The 22,698-nt window shown below is 35.7% G+C and overlaps 3 protein-coding genes across 3 annotated transcripts; 2 read left to right on the top strand and 1 right to left on the bottom strand.

Annotated features, from left to right (window-relative positions):
• Window positions 1-4,002: 4,002 nt before the first annotated feature.
• On the top strand, window positions 4,003-8,738 carry LOC143910715 (glycosylated lysosomal membrane protein B-like). Its single transcript, XM_077429307.1, has 6 exons — window positions 4,003-4,236; window positions 5,552-5,797; window positions 5,894-6,088; window positions 6,672-6,902; window positions 7,039-7,313; window positions 7,386-8,738. The coding sequence occupies exons 1-6, from the start codon at window positions 4,129-4,131 to the stop codon at window positions 7,558-7,560; spliced, it is 1,230 nt and encodes a 409-aa protein (XP_077285433.1). The 5' UTR covers window positions 4,003-4,128; the 3' UTR covers window positions 7,561-8,738.
• A 99-nt stretch (window positions 8,739-8,837) lies between these two features.
• DCP2 (decapping mRNA 2) lies at window positions 8,838-13,482 on the bottom strand. The gene is made up of 5 exons (XM_077429308.1): window positions 11,251-13,482; window positions 10,986-11,148; window positions 10,691-10,909; window positions 10,484-10,617; window positions 8,838-10,405 (listed from the first exon to the last, which is right to left on the bottom strand). Exons 1-5 carry the CDS (start codon window positions 11,403-11,405, stop codon window positions 9,874-9,876), a joined length of 1,203 nt encoding a protein of 400 aa, XP_077285434.1. The 5' UTR covers window positions 11,406-13,482; the 3' UTR covers window positions 8,838-9,873.
• A 6,010-nt stretch (window positions 13,483-19,492) lies between these two features.
• Pmvk (Phosphomevalonate kinase) lies at window positions 19,493-21,643 on the top strand. The gene is made up of 3 exons (XM_077429005.1): window positions 19,493-19,606; window positions 20,685-20,884; window positions 21,107-21,643. Exons 1-3 carry the CDS (start codon window positions 19,527-19,529, stop codon window positions 21,394-21,396), a joined length of 570 nt encoding a protein of 189 aa, XP_077285131.1. The 5' UTR covers window positions 19,493-19,526; the 3' UTR covers window positions 21,397-21,643.
• Window positions 21,644-22,698: the final 1,055 nt, after the last annotated feature.

The following is a 22,698-nucleotide window of genomic DNA, read 5'->3' as shown; positions in this document are numbered from 1 at the left end:
TAAGCTCGAGACGATAACCGGAAGTTAGAAAAGTTTTTTTCCGTCTGGTGTCTGAAGATAAACAGACTGTCTTTACGAGAATTATTTCAATTAAAACCGTACTTACCACTGAAAAACTTCATCCGATGCCATTCTTGTTTGTGAAAATTATAAAAAGAAATGGAAAACAAATGATAAACATATATTCAATAAAATTTTGAATAAAATAAAACAAACTGTAAAGGAAACTTAATTATAGCCTACGTATCATGTGATTTTTCTAATAATATTTACAATGGCTATAACTGTCATAAATGCCCAATATCATGCACTGCTTACAATTCCGGTCAAGTCAAGATAACATAAAAATGGACACCTTCCGCTTCCTGTTTTGTCCAAATTTTTAACAAAACGTTTCTATACATGTATATTTCGTACAACGGATAATCAACTTGTCAGTAAATAAATAACTTTTTTTTAAATCTATCATTAAACTCGTGCGTAGAGTTACTCAAAAAAATGTAATCGATTTCACAGTCGATATTAATGGTCAAATCGAACATTTAAAATGTTACAATTTATTTTTATAACCTGGTAATAAAATGATAAATTACGACCATAAATTATTTCTGCTTGGCTGGGAATTGTCCATTATATATGAGCGAAACGTGAAGTAATCATTCTTCTCAAAAATAATGTGTCAATTTGATTTCATCCGCAAAAGGAAAAAGTAATAAATCATTGAATGTTCATATTGTACATACATATATATGTGTGTGGGTATATTAATAAAATAGACGTTAATTGATTTCAATTCAATATGAAAGATTTTTTGACAATATTTTATCATTCCTCATGTTGGAAATATTGTAGTCCGTATTTTGATGTTGATTTTAAATGCTTTTTATTATTACTAAATTATATTCACAATGCATCTTATATCTATTTTAATAGCCACTGATCATGTGATCATTTTCTATTTTACAATTTATTTTATTTTTGTTAGTAATTACAGTATTATAGTATTCTAATGTTAACATACAGCATTATAAGAAAAAGATTTCAATAACCTATTTACAATTTTGTAGTCCGTATGTATGAAATCATTCGTACCGCATAGATGTACATACATACATACATACATTTGGTCCATTGGAATAAATCTCATTAACGAAACTCGTCGAAAGCTACTTAACTACGTTCCGCAAGATCCAAAGCGTTCGAAGTGCTCCGACAATTTGAACAATTCCAACAATCTACAAGAATTTCCAAGTACGCGAACGTCTACAGTTAATTTGCTTTCAAATGCACCTCACTCTGCATACGTTATGCACTCGTGATAAAATTCAAATTTTAACCCACTTCAATCAAAATTTTCGATGAATTATTGATCCACGTTCTTAGTGAAACTCGCTGTGAAAGACTGAAATAGCTTTTTTTCGGGTGATTATCGAGATCGAATTTATGTACGGTATATACATATGTACTTACATTTTTGCGGAGCGGAAGATTCGTTCGATTTTTGGCGCATTCTTTCGCCTTTCGAGGTTAATTGGCGAAACGTCCGTTTTTCAGAGAGAAGAGGGGGTTGTTCCGGCCCGTTTCGCATGATCAATAATACGGTCGTGTTAACGAAAAACACTGTAGCATAAATTTCGTAGAGAATAAGTATTTGTAGACCGCTAGCTGGGAGACCGGTCGGCGCCCCTAACGACGCGGCGCCCCCGCAATGTGCTACGAATTGGTGTCTTATCCCCGACTATTATGCACGAGAGAACTGGTCTTATATGTATGTATGTACGTGACAAAGTATCTATCAAAGTCAACTTTCGTATGTTAGATTAGTTCCAATACCAAAAAGCTCGATAAATAATGTATATGCAGGTCCGCCATTTTATTCCGTGCGAGGTAAAGTAATGAAACACACGTGAATTCATCTACTCCTCTGTTTTGCGATGGAATTCGATATACAGTGTATTATTTGTAGAGGTCAAATTAAAAATGTTCGGTTTCATTTAACGTGGCTGTCGTCGCTATGTATAGTCTTTCTTTCAAATATTTACTTGAAATCGATATCCTTCACGACGCCTTCAACAATTCAACGCACACATAAAAAAAAAATAGAATGAAAATTTTCTTTTAATTTTGTGCTTCTTAGATTGCAAGAATCAATAACGAATCTACAAAGAAGAACAATTTTTTTATTTTCATTTTGACTGTAACAAACTAATTATTCTGATTCGCTAATAGCAGTTAAATGTAAGGAACAAGGGCATATTCTGCGCGCGCACATTAATACGGGAGGAAAAGCCTGTTCCTCTTGTTCCTATTGTATCCTGCTCGCGCAAATTAAGTGAGTATGTACCGTTTACCATGCACCCTTTTTTTTGATCTTTCGATTTTCGATCTTTGCCTTCCGATATTTGCGTTTTCTGTAATTTAACATTCCGGCTCGTCACGGAGACCGGGACCGAAGATATACCTGCTATTCCGTTATTTCCCCGAAATATAGTTCGGGTGTTTTACAAGTTGTAACTTGCAACAGCAATCCACAAGTATACAACAAGACAACCTAAATGCATTTTAAAGAAGTACGATGTCGTATTTCGTTTTTTTTAAGGAATATATTTTTTTCGAATCTCATTTCTTTCGACCGCCTGTGTGCGTTGCACACATTTGTATATATGGTAGGCGCGGTCCCGATTCAATGAATCATGAAATTAAAAAAAAATTGTGTATGAAAAGCATTATCGTTGTTTAATTTTTAGAAGACTTTCACCAGCATCGTATAATTGAATTGTCAGTACTTATCATTTCCACGTGTACAAGCTTAACAAATTATCCTCGAGACATTTCATTATTGTTTCTATTAATGCCATTCGTGAATCAAGCAGATTATTCGTACGCGTGCGACAATAAAACGCTACATTTGTTGACATGTGTACAATTATTGCCCACTTAGATTAAGTTAAAAATAAAAATTCTGTTACATCACTAAAATCTTTTCGTTTCTTTGTACGAACTTATGAACGTAAAGCGTTATGTATAATATTTAGTCGATGTCTAATTTTAATACAAATAACCAACAAGTGTACACTGAGAAACTACTATAGCGCTTCCCCTCTATAAATTAAACGTACATATTACATATGAACACAGAGCTTATGCTAACCAAGACCATGCGGTAGATTTTCCGTATGACGATGCAAGTCTTAAATGCATCTACATATATATGAGTATGATTCAAGTCTTATATGCATCTATATATGAGTATGATGCAAGTCTTATAAATGCCGCCCCCAAAATATTTTTTCTAACCTTCGATTATGATTTAAAAAAAAACTGCACAAATGAACGAATACTGTTTTTATTTTGAAAATATAAACTACTTCAAAATAACGATATCAACTATGACAATCTACTACAGTTTAATAATTTTAGCTTTAACTTTAGCAAATTCGTTAATTATGGACGTGTAGTCTAGAGCAGAGCATTGCAACCTTTGCACGCATCTCGCTCGCACGCGTTAGATCTATATGGTGCTATACGCTTCTACGCTGCCGCGGCATTCACGTTACGATGCTCTGGTCTAGAGTGACAGATAATTTAGATTCAATAGAAATTAATGACAGATTTCTATGTTTTGTTTAACTTATTGAACTTCTCAGTAGTGTTTTATTAATTTTAATTTTGAAAAACTTCTTTTCCTACTTATTACAGAGTGTTAATAAAGTTCTAAGAGCTATAACAGTATTCGGATACAAAGTGATTAAGTTATTTTGTGACAAATACCTTAAAACATCCAAAGGTCTCATTTATATGTATAGGTATATAAATATATAGTTATGTTGGAAGTTCAATTTTAGTGTTGTAATATTAATTTAAAGAAAATAAGATTGTAAAAATGAGACGAAGTACTGAAGAAAATGCTATTTTTTCTGTTGTAAATATTTATAAATACCGAAAGTGGGCATAAATTATTCGGGGAAATGCTCGAGCAGCTGGCCGTAAATGGTCGCGTTACGAGTGAATCAGCAATTGAAAGTAGTGTGGGGTTTTGACAGTCGTGTCGTTGACGGCAGAGGAGTGTGTCGTCGATGCTTTGTTCGTCAGCCTCATTTATCAATTCGAGCTGGTCAAGTCTTTAGAATGGCGTCCATTCGTCGGCTGCAGCTGCTGGTGACGTTGGCTTTTACGCAGTGTTGTCTGGTCATAAGCACCGATGAGGTTAAACCTGTCACTCACTATGACAGACAGGTAAACAAATGTCATGCACCCCTACCCCGTGATTATATTCCTGCTTGGAGTGACTCATATTATCTACTATTCACTCTATCGTTATAATTTCGGTCTATATGTATTTTGTTTTATTATAGCTGCACAAAGACTTTGTATTGTAGTGTAATCGATCCTGTGATGACTAATGATACTCTGCGGTAATTTTGTTCATATCAAAGTCTAAATCGAATTTAATGGTGTATAACTGTGCGGAATTTGATTTGTATTCATCATTTTGAACAAAGGATTTATTATTATATTTTTTTTACTCGGCATCTACATACATATGTAGGTATATGAAATTCAATGCATGTAATTTTGTATTCGTCATATTTGCAAAAAAATTTTAGACATTATTTTTTTCTAGAATTTGTAAATGATTACACGAATTTTCGTCGATACCAATTTCATTAAATTTATCCAAAAATTATTTTTTGTTATATCTGCTACGATCCATTTAATTTATCAATTCCTTTAGAATACTAATATGTACTACTAGTGTTGTGCCCAATGAAATATTATCGCATGGTTAATGGCATATTAAGCTATTAATTAAAAATAAAACTGAAATAAATGTGTTGGTCCTGTGTTCGATCCGCACGCGGTCGAATTTTTTTCGAATACATTTTAAATATATTTAATTTAATATTTATATTTAATTTTTTAATATGAAAAAAAATAGTAAATACTATCTACCTACATATAAACAATATAAAACACCAATCAAATTTTCAATAGATGGCGTTAATTGCTCAGAGACTTATTTCTATTTCTACCTAGAGGAAACATTGGTAGCAAACAGTATATATAGAAGTTTTTTCTTTTGTTGTTATATTCGTACATTTTGTTGGCAGTGTTTAGCTGTGACGTACATATGTATGTCGAATCAAAACGACTATTATAGTACAAATACACAGATACACAGACACGGAATAGCGATATTATATGTATATATGATAAATATCGTTCATTTGGCGATGTCTCTCGTCGTTTTAAAATAATTAAATCTTAAAAAAAATGTTGCAAATAAAAAACAATCACTTTCTCTTCTTAATTATTCATTTTTGTTTTGAAAATTGATCTAAATTTATGATAAAAAATGTTATAATTTCAATCTGAATTAATAAGAATACCATATGCATATATAAAATATAATAATTTTAGAATGTACCAAAAGAGATGCACGCAATTTAAATTTGTAATGCAGCTTTTTCATTGGTTTGACAAAATAAATGTAACAATAATTATTTTTCATTCAAAAATTAATTCATATTGATATATATTATGTTCACAGATAAACTCATACATGAATCCAGGTCTTAAATCGAATGAAACCGATGCTATTTTGATGTACATTGAAGCCGTCGGTGATATGGATGTGATGCACTACATATGGGATTTCACACGCGGAACACCTACCGTTTTATTCGCGATTACTGATATCAATGTCACGTTAGATGTCACGTGGTCAGAGGATAAACCGAGTGGATTTATTTTTTCCGAAACACCAAAGTACAATTTTGGTTTTCAATTCACTAAGGTTCGAATACTCGAATGATAGCAAAAGGTGTTTTTGCTGTGATTTGGTAAGCAATGTGACTTGCATATATACATGTATGTATTCTATAATTTATAGATATGGGAGTTCAACGATGTTAATGACACAGCAATGTTCAACCCAGACATAAATCCGTTTGTTGAATTCGATTGTAGCAATATCAAGTGGAAAAGATCAAGTGTCATCCAAGAGAAGGGGGAAGTCACATTGGTTGTTGTTACACATTTTATTGGCGAAGGAAACGATAAAAGAGCTGGAGATGTCTCGGTTAAAGTTAGTATTTCTACATATTAATTTCCTAATAATATACCTACTGACAATTTACTTAGACTGCGATATGAAAGAATGAATGAAGTAATATTAATAGTCCTTATCTAGAAATATAAATTGTAATTAGATACATATAAACTAGTGTTGTACCTGATGACATATCATCGCGTGGGTATTGGCATATTAAGTTATTAAATAAAAAAATGCACGTTGTCGAATTTTTTTAAAATATATTTAATTCAATAATTATATTTAATTGTTTAATAAGAAAAAAAGGTAAAAACTACCTACCTACCTACCTACATGTAAACAATATAAAACACCAATAGAAACATTAATTAATTAATTAAATTTTCAATAGATGGTGGTAAATTCTCTGCTAAGAGGAATAATTGGTAGCAAATAGTATATATAGACGTTTTTTTCTTTTGTTGTATTCGTATATACGTTTTGGCAGTGGTTTAGTTGTGACGTATATATGTAGGTCGAATTTAAACGACTATTATAGTATGCCGAGCGTTATCTCAGACAGACGGAATAGCGATTATATATATACATATATTATATTTTTTTATAATTTTTTCAGCTCGATATGTTCCCGTACATTTCTCACGCTTTAGATCTTCCCCATTTGATACATACCGCTAATTCTTCTCTCATTGATATTGTATTGGAAAACATCACACTATCAAGAACATTCAATAAATCTAGATTTGCTGTAGAGTTGATTATGACAAGTGCCGATAAACTCAAAGGTGATTTTGCAGTCAAAGTTCAAAAAAGTCTAGACGATGAGCACACACCGGGAGTATTTGAGGTATTGAATATTATGTTATTATTATACAAATAATATACAGTACAATGAATTAAAATCAATAGATATCATGTAATGTGGTTATAAAGGTCGTGTTTATATTGACGACCAAAACGCTTACACACATTTATGTTTATAGATCGTTGAAATCGTCACACCAGAAACTTATAATTCGGGCAATGGTGGCTACTTACAGTATAGACCTGTAATATACAATGAACCTAGTAGAGATGTCGAATGTTCAGATGGACTACATATGAGTAATTTGGAGAATGCCATTGTAGATGAGAAATCAATTGTTCATGTCTTCTTTGCCAATGTAGCTGAAAACTTCAATGTTTTGAGTAAAACTGTGCGCATGACTTTTGGAACCCAAGAAGATGGTTTCTACAAGAAAACAAATTTTACAGCTTGGTAATTATTGTGTATTATATGTACATTTACTTATCCACGTTAACTTACTGAAAAATCCATTCAAATTTATAGGTCATTCGCAGTTGGCTATGGTAAACCTCCAGTTGACAACTTTTCAGCGTTTTTGATTATTCTCTTGGGAATCGGTTTAGGAGTACCAGCTTTGCTTTGTGCGCTAGGAGGTATATGTATATATTTTAAGAAAGACAGAACAGATAATGAACCAAGAAGACTTGTAGAAGAATAGTCTGCTTCAATATTTAGTTTAATGAATTTAATGAAATTTAAACCAAAATTGATGCTTAAGAAACATACACGTATACAAATATTTTATACCAAGGAGGAAATCAAAGCCGTCTCAATTTTTTTTGAGATTATTATAAAAAAATCTATAGCTCAAGTAAATAATTCTAAATCAATTATTGTTTACCAATGATTATTACCAGACAAATCATTTTGTGATATTAATTTTATTTTAATTCATGAATTTGGGGTTTGTATTTTCGTGTGTACTTATTTATGGCATTACATGTTTTTCGGTAAAGTTTTCAACATATTTAACATTAACATCTGTAAAAGGCAGATGGATAGCATTCCTCGTGAAAAATTATCATTTATGGCTATGCACCGATAATGTTGTTTTACTTGATGTCTGAATCTCAACAGGCAATTTTACGCTGTATAAGTGGTTTTATTATAAATGTAATTTTTAATGATGATGATTTCAATTTATTGAAAGTTTATGGAGCACTGTGTTGAAAAACATGTCTTGATACATGAAAATTGTTTCAGTATATATAATATAATTTTACGTACATATGTAACTATAATATATTGAAAGTGTGATATAAGAATAAGTATATATAATTTTATTTTTGTAAAAAATATATATTTTCTATTGAATATAATATTTGAAAGATTATTCAATTTTCAATTTGCTCATCCTAATTTAATGTACATATTAATATTATACAATATAAATAGTACATATTTATGATGCACAGATTTAATAATTGATTTTTTGTGTGATATTTTAACAGGCTTTCGTAAATAATTGTTGATTTATATTTTAGCAATTTTAAACATTAATTCGGTATCTAATTATGTATAAAACGTTTTAAAATTTATTTGTATTTCGAGAAATAAAAACTGAATAAATTAAATTACTTGAAATTCGTGGTACAACTACAAAACTTTTTGTATAAAATATTTAGTGCATGATACATAAAAAAAGTACAGCTTCGCCAAGGAAAATTGCGATTAGAATGAAATCTAAAATCAAATAAATGACTTATTAGCTGAATTGTATATTTTTGTGATGTAAATGCTATATTTTGGGTAATCCTATAATTATTAATCAATAAAACCTTGACATATTTTTATTGTAATCAAATGTAAAATTCAATTTATTGTAAATAAAGTTTTGGATGTTAATTATTTTGTCTACAATTATTTGATCATTAAATGCAATTTCAAAAATCATCCACTGTGAAAAGAGGTTTTTAAAAGTAATAAAAGAACTTTTCAAGTTAAAGCTTTATTCTACATAATATAAATGGTCAATTAAAATAAAACAGAACAATTTGCTACAATTCATAATACTATAAAATGCGAGAAAAAACCTTTATCTCTTCAATGTAAATTAGGCGAAAATTTATTCAATTCAAAAAAACTGATTTTATTGTGTAACAAGCATACGAGTTTTATTTTTAAAATATAAAACCCCACTACTGACACATTTTAATACTGAATATCAGTATTAAAATATTAACTCCAATATATTTCCAAATGTGTAGTTCGCTGTAACTACCCAATAAGCGAAAAAGTTCGAATATGATTGTTATTATAATCATACTTATTTTGATTTGATAAAATAATACATTTAAATTAAACATCCAACTTATATGTATATAATTTTTGTACGTAAACAGTTAAACGAATCGACAATTATCTGGAAAATATAACAATACAAATTAAACTCGTTTTGTAAAGTTAATAATAATAAAAATAATAAGGTTATTACAATTTCGAAAAGTTTGTGTACGAGGAATGTGAAATGCATTCTTTATTTTACTCAACTTGCTTAAAGCCTTCAGCTGCTAATGTCGAGTGGTAAATAATATAAAATATTGTTTTACATACACCTTCATTTACCAACAAACGGTCAACTGCAAAAGTATTTTAAAATCTTTGTGAAGTCACTATATTTTTTTTACGTATGTTGTCAGAATGATATGCATAAAAATACATTAACTATAATCACTTGTCGGTTTCAACATTAATACTGTTGGACAATATCAATTAAGTATGTTTAATTGAGACTTTTTCCTATTATGAGACTATTTTATGATTGTGATAAACAGCGCCAACCACAAGAGAAAGTTGTGCAAAGATTAGTTTTATTTAATTAGTATCATAGGTCGCTTTATGATCTGCTCTACGTTTGCATTGCACATGTACAGGTTGTCAACATTTTTAAAACGAAATGGTCGATTTAAATATTCACAATACGAAGATTTTACAAAATAAGCGTATTTTTAGGTGAACAGTCCAAATGGATCTATGACATGCTTTCCCAAATAGCTTTTTTATCAAATTTAAAATTCATCCAAGACTTTGCCATGACATCAAAACTTATTTGGAGGCTACTAATTGGATTTTGTTTTGCAACGGCTTGATTGATATTTTGCCCATTATTGTTTGTGAATAATTTTCTTCTAAAATTTCCTTTTTTGTCTTTTTTACCCTGATTGTTTCCATTCTTTGCTGGATTTATAACCGTTTTTGATTCAAAAACCTGACTCTGTTGGTATTCGAATATTTCTTTTTCGAATCCTTGCGAAATTCCTTTACTGGAATTTCTTCTAATAGACGTTTCCAAATCGCCCATAGACTTATGGCGCAATCTTTTTGAGCTACTATTATTTTTGATACTTTCTGCGACCCATCGTTTCAGTCTTTTAACAAACGGAAGAACCATAAAAAATGCATTTGGATTTACGCCCATTTTTATTTTGGGCGTTACATCTTTTCTATTCGAAGGCAAATCAATCAGTGGAAACCATTCACACGCTTTGATTTCATTTCTCGTTCTGAAACAGATTAATTTATATTTAAATAACGTTTACTTAATCATGATCACTTTTAATGCATATTTCATATACACATACCTCGGTTGAAATTTTGTAGTTTTTGGAATGTATCCTACAATATATAATCTAACGAGTTGATCGTGTATAGTAGATTCAATAAAATCATTTTTATTTAAATGGGGAGTAATATCGAATCCAGTTTCTTCGAGTACCTATAATTTTGCATAAATTTCAATAATTCTATTGTTATTTACATACAAACAGTAATCAACAATAAAAACTAACTTCTCTACAAGCACAAAGCCAAGGTTCTTCATCTTCGTTAACTTTCCCTTTAGGAAACCCCCAAGAGGCTTTAGTCAAAAACGACTGCACCAACAGCACATGCGATAAGTCTTCATTCAAAATAATAGCACCATACGTTGGCACCGATAGTTTATATTCCCTCCAATTGTCTAAGATATTAGCTAAATTAGACTTGTGCTTCTGAAGGAACGGAATATGCTGAAATTTCAACCACATGTTAACAATTGGACTTGAACTTAAATTTGAGAGTAATTCGTACTGTAAAATAGACAACCTGGAAAATATGGGCAGCAAATTCTTTCATACCGCACGGATGAACATTGTACGATTCATCAGGGCAATAAAAGTCTAAGTAGAACCAGTGAGCGAGCTCAATTTGGAAACAAATTCGAACTAAATCGGCTCTATCTTCTTCCGGTATGTTAATTATAAATCGACTGAAAAGACAAATTAAAATGAGGTTATGTATGAGTTTGTGTACCGAAGTACAGCCGGTAAAGAACAGTGTGACAAAAGTAGGTATTCATTCTGGTATTGACCTGCTAAGGTCGTCCAACACTTCAATCGGGATCGAATGGTGGTGTTGATGTTGATATTGACGCACTGAAGAGACTCCGGCCCCCGCAGTCGCAGTCGCAGCCGCAGCCGCAGCCGCTCCCGCGCCCCCGACGACACTTGCACTGCCGGTCTCCATTTGAACATCACCCGCTATTGTCCAAATGTCAAACGGGAATACGCACTTTTTCACACAACAAATCACCTACACAAAACACCTACAATTCCACCCATGACTTTTTTTTTAAAAGGTTTTTATTGTTTTATATAAAGCTTGGCCTGACCAGTGACCACACTAGGCGATACCGCGTAGATATTGTGATACGAAATATAACTTTCCAAATACTACAAAAATGACAAATTATACAAGGTGTCTCAAAAGAATGTTTATATTTAGTGGATCGAATAAAAAAAAATTAAGCCGTGTATCGAAAAAATGTTTATTAATTATTTAAGTACACAATTTGGGAATTTATTTCTTAAAAATAATACCGTCCAAATGTAGACCCTCGCGTTCGTGACACTCATTTAATCGAACAGTAAAATTACTTATGACGGCTCGGCAGGTGGACTCAGTGATGGCTGCTATTTCGAGATGGATATTTTCTTTCAAATGCGCCAGGGAAGTCGGTTTATTGACGTAAACTTTAGATTTAAGATAACCCCATAGGAAAAAGTCCATAGGGGTTAAATCAGGACTGCGTGGAGGCCAATTTATGTCACCTCTCCTAGAGATCAATTTGCCTGAGAAAATTTCACGAACTCGTGGCAGAGACGTATTGGACGTGTGTGAAGTTGCTCCATCCTGCTGGAACCATGTTCATTGGTTATAGCCAGGAAAGTTTTGCAGTTCAGGCACCAAGAAGTCGTCTAACTTCTCCACATAACGCTCTGAATTCAATTATAAACTTTCTTTTGAGACATCCTGTATATATACGTGCGCTAAATATCAAGAAAATAGAGAAAACAATCACGTAATTGAGACATCACTTTTAATGGATAACGATATTATTGACTTATGTAGATGCAATAGATCAGATCACTACGTCTGAATTGCATCTACTGCACGTTTGCCTAGCATAAGACGTAGACGAATATTCTGACAATATTACTGATTCTGAATGTCATCAAGTTGATAGAGCTGTGGGTCTCGGGGGAACAGGGTAGTTCCTCCCCCACGAGTTAGGACCGAATGGTCGAAATGACAGCTCCACTGCCGTAACCATGGCGACCGGTGTTGCCACCCTCTTCTATGGGGTCGCCACATCACTCCCTCCCCAGCGACATTGCGTAGCCGTCGCGACAACTACGGGATGTAGCTGTCCAGATGGGCTGGCCACCGGACTCTCCTGCCAGTCCGTGTGGTTGCTTGTCGGCCAGTTTCTTGCTGTGGTTCTGCATTTTCTTGGGGGGCTCTCTCTGCTCTCTCTGGGGGCTCTCCGCTGCTTTCCATGTATGCCGGCTTTATGCGGTCTACCGATACGGTGACATTGGAATCCTTAATTCTCAGTGTGAAGAACTTCGGTCCCCTCTTCAACACCCTGTATGGACCATCGTATGGAGGCTGTAACGGACCCTTGGCAGCATCGTGTCTCAGGAACACCTGATCACTGGTGTGCAGGTCTTTGAAGATAAAGGTTGATCTTGTTCCATGGCGCCGCGGTGAACTGGGTCTCAACCTCGCCATTTGGGACCGCAATCTCTCTGCTAGTTCCGCTGTGTTGGGTCCTCCGTTTCGTTGTGGAGCCAGAAACTCTCCCGGTAGCCGTAGCGGTTGACCATATACCAGTTCTGCTGACGTGGCATTAAGGTCTTCCTTCCATGCCGATCGGATTCCCAGTAACACTGTCGGTAGGGCTTCCGTCCACCCTTCGTCTTGGTGGCACATGATCGCGGCTTTAAGCTGCCTGTGGAACCTCTCTACCATCCCATTTGCTGCAGGGTGGTATGCGGTTGTCCTTATGTGTGTCGATCCCGTCAACCTATTCAGTTCCTTGAATAGAGTGCTCTCGAATTGTCGTCCTTGATCGGTAGTTATTCGTAGGGGGCATCCGAATCTTGCAATCCAACCACTGACGAATTTCTTTGCAACCGTTTCTGCCGTGATATCTTCCATAGGGATAGCTTCTGGCCAGCGAGTAAACCTATCAACGCATGTCAATAAGTACTTGTAACCGGCGGACTGTGGTAAGGGACCAACTATGTCTATGTGAATGTGGTCAAATCGATTTTCCGGTGGCTGGAACTCTCCCACAGGTGCAATGACGTGCCTCGTTATTTTTGATTTCTGGCAAAATATGCACTCTTGGGCCCATCTTCTGCATTCCTTCTTCATACCCGTCCAGAAATATCGTTGGGTCACTAATTTAGCTGATGCTTTTACCCCTGGGTGCGCCAATTGATGGATTAGTTCGAACGCCTGTTTCCTAAATTTCGCTGGCAAGTACGGCCGTTGCGTTTCTGAAGATACATCACAATAGATGGTCGTCTCTTCGCCTGGAATAGGTATCTTGGCAAACTGCTTGTCGGGATCTCGTAGCAGTTGTGACAGTTCTGTGTCATCCTCCTGCGCTCGTGCTATTGCTTGAAAGTCCATCCCGGAAATTGCTTCTATTCTTGACAGTGCATCCGCTACCACGTTTTCTTCTCCCGATACATGTCGAACATCTGTTGTGAACTGGCCTACAAAGTCTATGTGCCTAAACTGTCTTGGCGAACATTTCTCTGGCTTCTGTTGGAACATGTATATAATAGGCTTGTGGTCAGTGAAAATAGTAAAAAATTTTCCTTCTACCATATGGCGGAAATGCCGGACTGCACTATATATTGCCAACAACTCCCGGTCGTAAGTGCTGTATCTCCTTTCTGTTCCTGACAATTTCCTTGTGAAGAATGCCAACGGCTCCCACCCTTCGGGCGTCTTCTGCTGTAGGACTGCTCCGAGTGCTACATCTGATGCGTCCGTCACCAATGCCAAGTCTGCCCCTGGTTTTGGGTGGCTGAGGAGGGCTGCGTCTGATAAGCTATCCTTGCACTTTCCGAATGCTTCTTCCAACGCGTTGGTCCATGCAATCTTTGCCTTGTCTTTCTTTTTAGATCCTTTTAGCAACTCGTTGAGGGGCGCCTGCAATTTTGCAGCACCCGGAACAAAACGCCGATAGAAGTTTATCATCCCCAAAAACTGCCTTAATTGTTCGATTGTAGCTGGTCGGGGAAATCTTTTCACCGCAGCTACTTTGTCTGCTTGGGGTTTGGTTCCATTTTCTGACACCTCGTATCCTAGAAATCTTACAGTTTTTGCTCCGAAAACGCACTTTGCTGTGTTGACTAAAACGCCATATTCTTGAAACCGTGAAAAAAGTTTTCGTAAGTGGTTAATATGTTCTTCTTCGTTTTCTGACGCTACCAGCACGTCGTCAATATATACGTAGCAGAAATCCAATCCCCTTAGGACTTCGTCCATAAACCGCTGGAAGGTCTGTGCCGCGTTTCTGAGTCCGAAGGACATAAACGGGAATTCAAATAACCCAAACGGGGTGGAAATAGCTGTTTTTTTTATGTCTTCATTGTGTACAGGGATTTGGTGGTATGCGCGCACGAGATCAATTGTAGAAAATAACTTCTTGCCATATAAGGTACTGGCGAAATCTTCTATATGCGGTACTGGATACCTATCTGGTATAGTGCGGGCATTCAACGCTCTGTAGTCCCCGCATGGTCTCCATTCTCCGTCGTGCTTAGGTACTAGGTGTAATGCTGATGACCAACTACTGTCTGATGGTCGAGCGATTCCTTCGTTCAACATGGTCTTGAAAGTCTCTTTTGCGATCTGCAACTTCTCCGGTGCGAGGCGGCGCGGCTTGCAACTTGCTGGTGGTCCTTCAGTGGTTCTGATATAATGCACAGTATGATGTTTCATTGTTCTGTTTTTATTTCCTGTCGGCCGCGTTATCTCTGGAAACTCTGTTAGTAGATGGTGAAATGTTGATGTGCCACAAATTGCTTTCACCTGCTCTACTTTTGCTGTTCCTATTGCTCGGCCCCTCACTGAAACAGTTGTGAGATTATCCATCAGTTTCGCATTTTTCAAATCAATCAAAAGACAAAAATGTTTGATGAAATCAGCGCCAATAATAGGCCTTGATACGTCGGCTATTACAAATCTCCATTTGTATACCCGACGTAGTCCCAAGTCGACGTCTACCTCCTTCCAACCGTACGTTTTTATCGTAGATCCGTTCGCGGCGAATAGAAGGTATGATGTCGCTATTTTGCGACCCGGCAATATTGACTTCGGAAGGACACACAGGTCAGAACCGGTGTCGACTAGGAACCGTAGTTTACTGACCTTGTCTGTTACGTATAGGCGGCAAGAAGTGGGGCTGGGGCTGCTTTCCGCCATTAGCGCCTGCCCTGGAAGTTTTCCGCCTGGTTAAACCTGCGCGGTGGCGTGTTCCTGCGGCCTCGGGGACTCTGTTGTCGTGGTTGCCAGCGTCGGCTCCTCGCTGGGGAGTGTGATGGCCTTGATTCTTTCCGATTCGTCTCGTTCGTTTGCAGTAGCCGTCCCATCATCGTGGTCAGGTCATCTACCTTTTGATTTAATGTTTGGAACTCTCCCCGTGTCACATACTCATCATCGGTTTGCCGCCTCTTCTCTCTGCGGTCTGTCATCGCTGCCACGTGGGGGCTGCTGTCGTACCACCTGTCTGCCTTCCTGGCCAGCTTATCCAAATCGGTTTCGTCGCTCATTGCCAGTTGCAAGCTTAGTCCCTCTGGCAGCCTGCTCTCCCACGTGGTTCTCAGCAGATCCTCCGACATTTCCTGGGCCGCCAATATCCGGAGGTCTCTCAGGAACTGTGATGGCTTCCTGTCGCCAATTTCCTCGCGTTCGAGGAGTCTGCGATGTCTCTGTCGTTGGCCGACTCCTAACCTCTCCAAAATTTCCTTCTTCAGGAAGGTATATCGCTTGAGTTTCGGGGGGGCCACGTGGATGTCCCAAATCTCCGTCATCACCTCGCGAGGCAAACACGCGATTGTTCTGCAGTATCGCGTGTTTTCGCTAGTGATTCTGGCGGCTTCGAAGCTCGCCTCCATCTGTGCGAACCATATTTGGGGGTTCTCGGCCCAAAAGGGGGGGAAGGGGGGCACGGGCGCCCCCAAAAAGTCAAGATTTACCGTGCTTTGGTTGCGGTCGCTGTTCTCCGCGTTTTCCTCCATGTTGTTCTGCACATTGTTCTCCCCGCCTGCTTCGGCGGCGCCGTTGTCTGCTTCACCGTCGGACATCGTGTTTCCAAGATTGTCGGGAAGAATAGGGGGGATGGGGGTGCGCGCTGTCTATCACGTCGGGGTCACCACTGTGGGTCTCGGGGGAACAGGGTAGTTCCTCCCCCACGAGTTAGGACCGAATGGTTGAAATGACAGCTCCACTGCCGTAACCATGGCGACCGGTGTTGCCACCCTCTTCTATGGGGTCGCCACAGAGCATTTGCTAAAGCAATATATTTATTATATAACCGCTGTGACGCATTGGGGTAACCTGTCAGGTCACAGTGGTCTTTAATTATTGTTATTATTATTGTAATTGTAATAAATAAATAAATATGCATCAAACTTTCCTTTATCTATTATTGAAATATAAATACATACACCTTTCAATGTTAAAAAGGATTTTGTATGATATTAAATGTATTGCATCAATTTTGAATAAATGTTACATTTGACATCCAAATAATTGTATAAAAACTATTATGTTTAAATTAAGTTGATCTTTCTTTAATTATTACTTATGCACTAAAATATGTTGTACTATTTTTGTAATTCTCAATTAAAAAAATACAGTTTTATGTAAAAAAAAAAAACTCCAATTATCCCAAAGTTCCCGGTTTTTTCCCGTTAGATCAGAATTCTCATTTTTGCCCATCTCTTACTACGAGTGACGCGACACTGCTCGTCAAAGTTGCCTTTTATACAGGTCTCGTACTCACACAGCGCGCGGAATGGACAGAGTGTCTTTTTATTATTGCAATGTGATAACATGCTATGGTAAACGGATTATTGCGTAAATTGCGACCGCGCGCACGACAATCGTTGCCACAAAAATCGCGAATAAGGAATATCTGGCACTCAAGCTCCCATTAGTACAATATTTCGTGTGGTTAGTTTTCGATTGATGGGAGTTTTTGGGTATCAAATGTTCCGTAATTTAGATTTTAGTGACGTGCGTGAAATCGCTTTTTGCGGAATAATCACCGAACCGCATGCTATACACCAATTCACCGACACTACACAAACGCATTTGCTCGCGCCAAATAGTAATTGGATTATAAGTCACATGGCGATCGCCTAAAAGATAATTTTTGTCATGAAAATCGCGAATACGGAATATTTGGCACTCGAGTTCTTGTTAGTATGATAGACTTTTCGGCTGCCAGATGTTCCGTTATAGAGATTTTAGTGACTTTTGGGTGAGCGCTTTGTGACCAATAATCACCGAACCGCGTCAAATATCGCTAACAGACCTGTAGGAATCTCGTCACCGCAATCGAAACTATCGAAATCTATTGCGACGGAGAATACATTTCTCACGCTCAACCATTGACGTCATCTCAAGTCGAAGAACACCTGCATCCATTAAACTAAATCGAGTGGAACGACGCCAAACATTCGAGCATATTCCACCCCAACAAACCAAGCAGAACGACACGAAGTCGAAGATCACCTGCATCCATTAAACTAAATCGAGTGGAACGACGCCAAACATTCGAGAAACGTCCACCCTGAACAACAAACCACATTTCTCGCATAACTTGCACACGTAAACACCACACCACGTGCACTTCTCGGAATCAATCGCCAGTAAAGTCACGTGGACCCCCAAAAACAATATAAAAGGAGGTCCATCCCAAACAACTTCAGTCTTGCGAGCAGCCGCCAGCCCGCACCACAACATCACCGCGAATCGGATCCCAGATAATTCGCTAGATCGATAGGCATGGAGTAAACTCCATGGAACTATCTATAAAATATTACCCACTACTACAACTTCAGTCGACACATAGCAGCAGACCAGTCAACAGGCAGCAGCCACCACGACAGCAGTCGACATCCAGCATCTGACCAGCTACCACTACACTACCCTACAATGGAAGAACGCTTGCAACTCAGCCGAATGCCGAGCCAGCAACACTTTACCATATCCAGAGACATCTGAACATAGCCGAATGCCGAGCCAGCAACACACTGCCATATCCAGAGACATCTGAACATAGCCGAATGCCGAGCCAGCAACACTCAGCCCTATCCAGAGACCACCTGAACAACATACTTATATAAACTAATAATTATACACTTGTATACATTGTTATACCAAAATAAATACTTTATCCATACATATAGCAGTATTAACTACTAAAACACAGACGAACCTGTCTATAATACATGGCGGACTGGTGGTGAAGAACACCTTCACAACTAGATCAGTCCCCATAGACCTATACCAAGTTTGATGTGTTGTCCTGCGTCGCATTGGTGTACTGTAGTGCGGTCCAACCTTAAATGTTCATTTTCCTTGAAATATAGTACTGTTACGTATACTAAAAAGAGCCGCCGAGTAGTTGCCATCAGATTAAGCCGAGGCGCATCCCTGAACCCCGTGCGACCGTTATAATTAGTTTCGAGGATTATCTGCAAACTAAGTGCTGTCGCACTTAGCGAAGGTAGCCGTCTCATTCCGGTAGAGTTCTCAGAACCGGTACCGTGGGACCGAATGTCGTGGGAAGACATATCCGTACGTGACCATAACAATAGGTAAACAAATTAGACGTCGAAGATATCCCGAGAGATCTATCCCTTATAAGGCGATATCAGGCCATTCTGGACTGAGCACTGCCAGTGCGTGTATCTCCTTAATCATCAATAAATGCTGTGAAACGTCTTTGGCCTTTTACTTGGATCCTCCACCCACCCCTACGCAACAGTACTTTTGCATTGAATATATCTATAAATATAAATTTATTCGTGTAATATAACTGAATTATCTCCATAATAATAACCTAATGAAAAGTTTATATATATAATTGGAATTTTTCGAATTATGTTGTTATTATTTTATTTGAAATTGACTTAAACGAGTCCATTTTTTTTCATTTGATATTTTTTTTAATACTTATTTCCCATCAAATGTCAGTGACGTTGAAGATGCTCAAATGTGTTGTTTCGGCCATATCTGTCAGTTCAGTTTGAGGTAGCAGTTGGCGCAATCATGTCTCCTCAGTTGGTGCTATTATTCAGCGGGAAGCGCAAGTCTGGAAAGGACTATATTACTGATCAACTATACTCCAAGTTAGTAGTTCATTAAATCTTAATAAAAACAATAATGATTTATTTTTAAATTATTTAATTTATTTTTAACAATATTCTATTCATATATTTTCTGATAAATATCTTTTGACGCATTCACAATCTAAATTTTAAATTCGTATTCAATGTAACAATGGATTCACATTACTTTTGTTACTCATTCACATACATATGTACATAATATGTTATTTTTATGAAATAATATATGCGTGTCAAAAGAATTTACATATGACCTAAAAATTAATAAATGTTTAGTTCACTGTAACTTAAAATTTTTATTTTTATTTTTCCTAGTTTAATAAGAAGGTAGAAGAATAAAATGTATTTAATAATAAGTGCCTTGGTGATAGGAGTGATTGCGGCTGCAGTTAGCTTTCAATACCTTTTAAGCATTGAGACACCATGTTGGACTTCATTTTTCGTCGCTATCTTTTTTGGTTTTTTTGTAACCCTCTTCATTTTGAATTCACTTAATCCACAACCTGGAGAGTTTGCTATATAAATAGTTAATAAAAAAAAAAAATAGATGACAACACCAAATTTGATGCGGTGACAATAATTTTCAAGTCATATTTCAAGCCACAAGTATATGAAGGGAATTGAAATCCAAACTCGTTTTATACAATGCAACAAATGAATATGTTCTTAATTTACAAATATTTTATAGACAGTATGCATTCAGACGAGGTATATGTTGTGGTAGCATCGATTATGGCTGGATTGAATATAGCAGCTATTGTCTTTTGTCTATTAAGACGAATTAATAGAACATACTTCGTTTCATGGCTTGGAGCTATAGTATCAGCTGTCATCACTACATATTTATTCTTAATTATCCTCCGTTTGGGACCTCTCATAGTGGATGATGACAATTTAGTCAAATCCATGTAGTATGATAAATCAACCATCAATTACTTGACACTGAATTAACATCATGCACTCACTATAGAAAATATGATCATCTGCATTATTAACGTTAGTACATTTTAGATTAAGATTGACTTTAAAATTTAAATCAAATTTAAAAAAAAAATCATGAATATAATTTTTCTTTTTACAGATTAAATAACAATGTTTGTACTATAGTAAAAATTTCTCAACCGATAAAAAGCCATTGGGCAAAAACACGAAACTTGGATTTAAATGAATTATTGAGTGATGGTGAATATAAAGAACGCTACAGGCTAGAAATGATAAAATGGAGTGAAGACATGAGAGATAAAGACTATGGATGTTTTTGCCGCTTAGCATGTGAAAATGGTAATTTAATTTATATACATATATTTATACTAATGAAATTTAAATATATTTTATATTGCGTCGGAAATAAATCTAATATGTACTTTTCCACATATTGTATGTATTGTAAGTATTGTTACAATATAAAATTTGTATTTACATATGTACATTATACAATACACATTAATATATGCATTTAATATTAACAAAATAATAAACAACGTTTCTTATCTTTTTTTTTAGCAAAATCTGCAAATATATGGATTGTTAGTGACATAAGAAGAAAAACTGATCTATTGTGGTTTCGTAAAACATACGGCTCTAAAGTAAAAACGGTAAAAGTTTTTGCCGACGATGAAACGAGAAAGGGACGTGGTTGGACTTTCACACCAGGTGTCGATGATGCACCTTCTGAATGCAATTTGGATGATGTAACAGATTGGGACTACATCATCGATAATAATGATACATCAGCAAAGGCAGATGAAAAATTACGAGCTATTTTAGATCTGGTTCAAACATATTTGACGTGATATATTTTTAGATTTTCATTATTTTTTGCAAAACCAATGACAAATTTGTGATGTTATACTATTTATAGAATTTTTAATGGTTAGTGTTTATTAATGGAATGGTGCTTGTATTTTGTATGGTATTTAATCTCATTTTATAAATTTTTTTTACGAAAAGAACAATTATTTATAATTAAATTGAATTTATACAATTTTATATATTTTTTATGTTTATTACAATTTTCATTAAATATTCTTTTTTATTTCACTTTTTTATATTATTATTCCTACATAATTATAAATTTTTCCTATCCTCGTCTTTCATTGCATTTCATTATTGTACATATGTATGTAGGTACGTATATACATAATAAATAATATTTAAATAGTACTTTAAGAAATATCATATTAAAATTCAGCTAGTTCTGGATTGGTAACAATACTTATCTAATCATATTTACATATTAGATTTTAAATAAATAAAAATAATAAGCATATTTGATATTTAAAAACTGCTTATATGTATGTACATACATATGTAAATATTATCATTTTTATTGTCCTTATTTATATTAAAAACCATATTTGAAAAAAATAGTCATAATATTATCTAATTACATACATATAAAATAATACATATAAGAGCAACATCTTAACAAAGTAATGAGAGTGTTTTTATTATATTTGATTAAAGTTACGAGAAAAGTTCTATTTAAGGAACGATCTGCTGAATCAATATTTTTATTTCTGAAACAATATAAATTATTTTGATGTAGGTATGCATAATATATATTTCCAAAAGTTTGTTATGAAAACTTTTAAAAAACCACAAACTATGAGTTATGTACTTATTTTAATTAAATAATAATTACAAATCAATCGTCTTTAGACAACTTTTGTTATTCAAGTAAACTTTTTAGCCAACTTTAAAGTCTCACTTAAATACTATCATATGGTTACCCAAGCTTATCTTAAGTACCAAAGTAATTATCATAACGGTATCCTCAAAAATGGAAAGGTTCAAAATTGTTTTAATCGCGAGTAACGGGGTTTGGGCGTCCTTCCGGTCGGAGCAGGGTATTTCCCGCTTCCGGTCGAGCGGCAAAACCCGTTGGTAGCACGGGAAGCGACACAGTCATCTATCTGAGTGACTTGCTCATAATGTCCCTTCGAGAGGATAGAAATTAAAAAAAAAATAGAGTGAAAGCAGAAACTAGTCGCCATCGATGTGCGCCAACTATTAATAATTCCCATAAAAACTTAAACACTGTCCGTATCGATATCGCATTATACGAGTTTTGCCGAACATGGCCGAACAAAAAC

The sequence above is a fragment of the Arctopsyche grandis genome, chromosome 4 (assembly GCF_051622035.1).
Source record: "Arctopsyche grandis isolate Sample6627 chromosome 4, ASM5162203v2, whole genome shotgun sequence".
Classification (NCBI taxonomy): domain Eukaryota; kingdom Metazoa; phylum Arthropoda; class Insecta; order Trichoptera; family Hydropsychidae; genus Arctopsyche; species Arctopsyche grandis.
The sequence above is the reverse complement of the archived record's forward strand: the minus strand, read 5'-3'. Positions and strand labels throughout refer to the sequence as shown.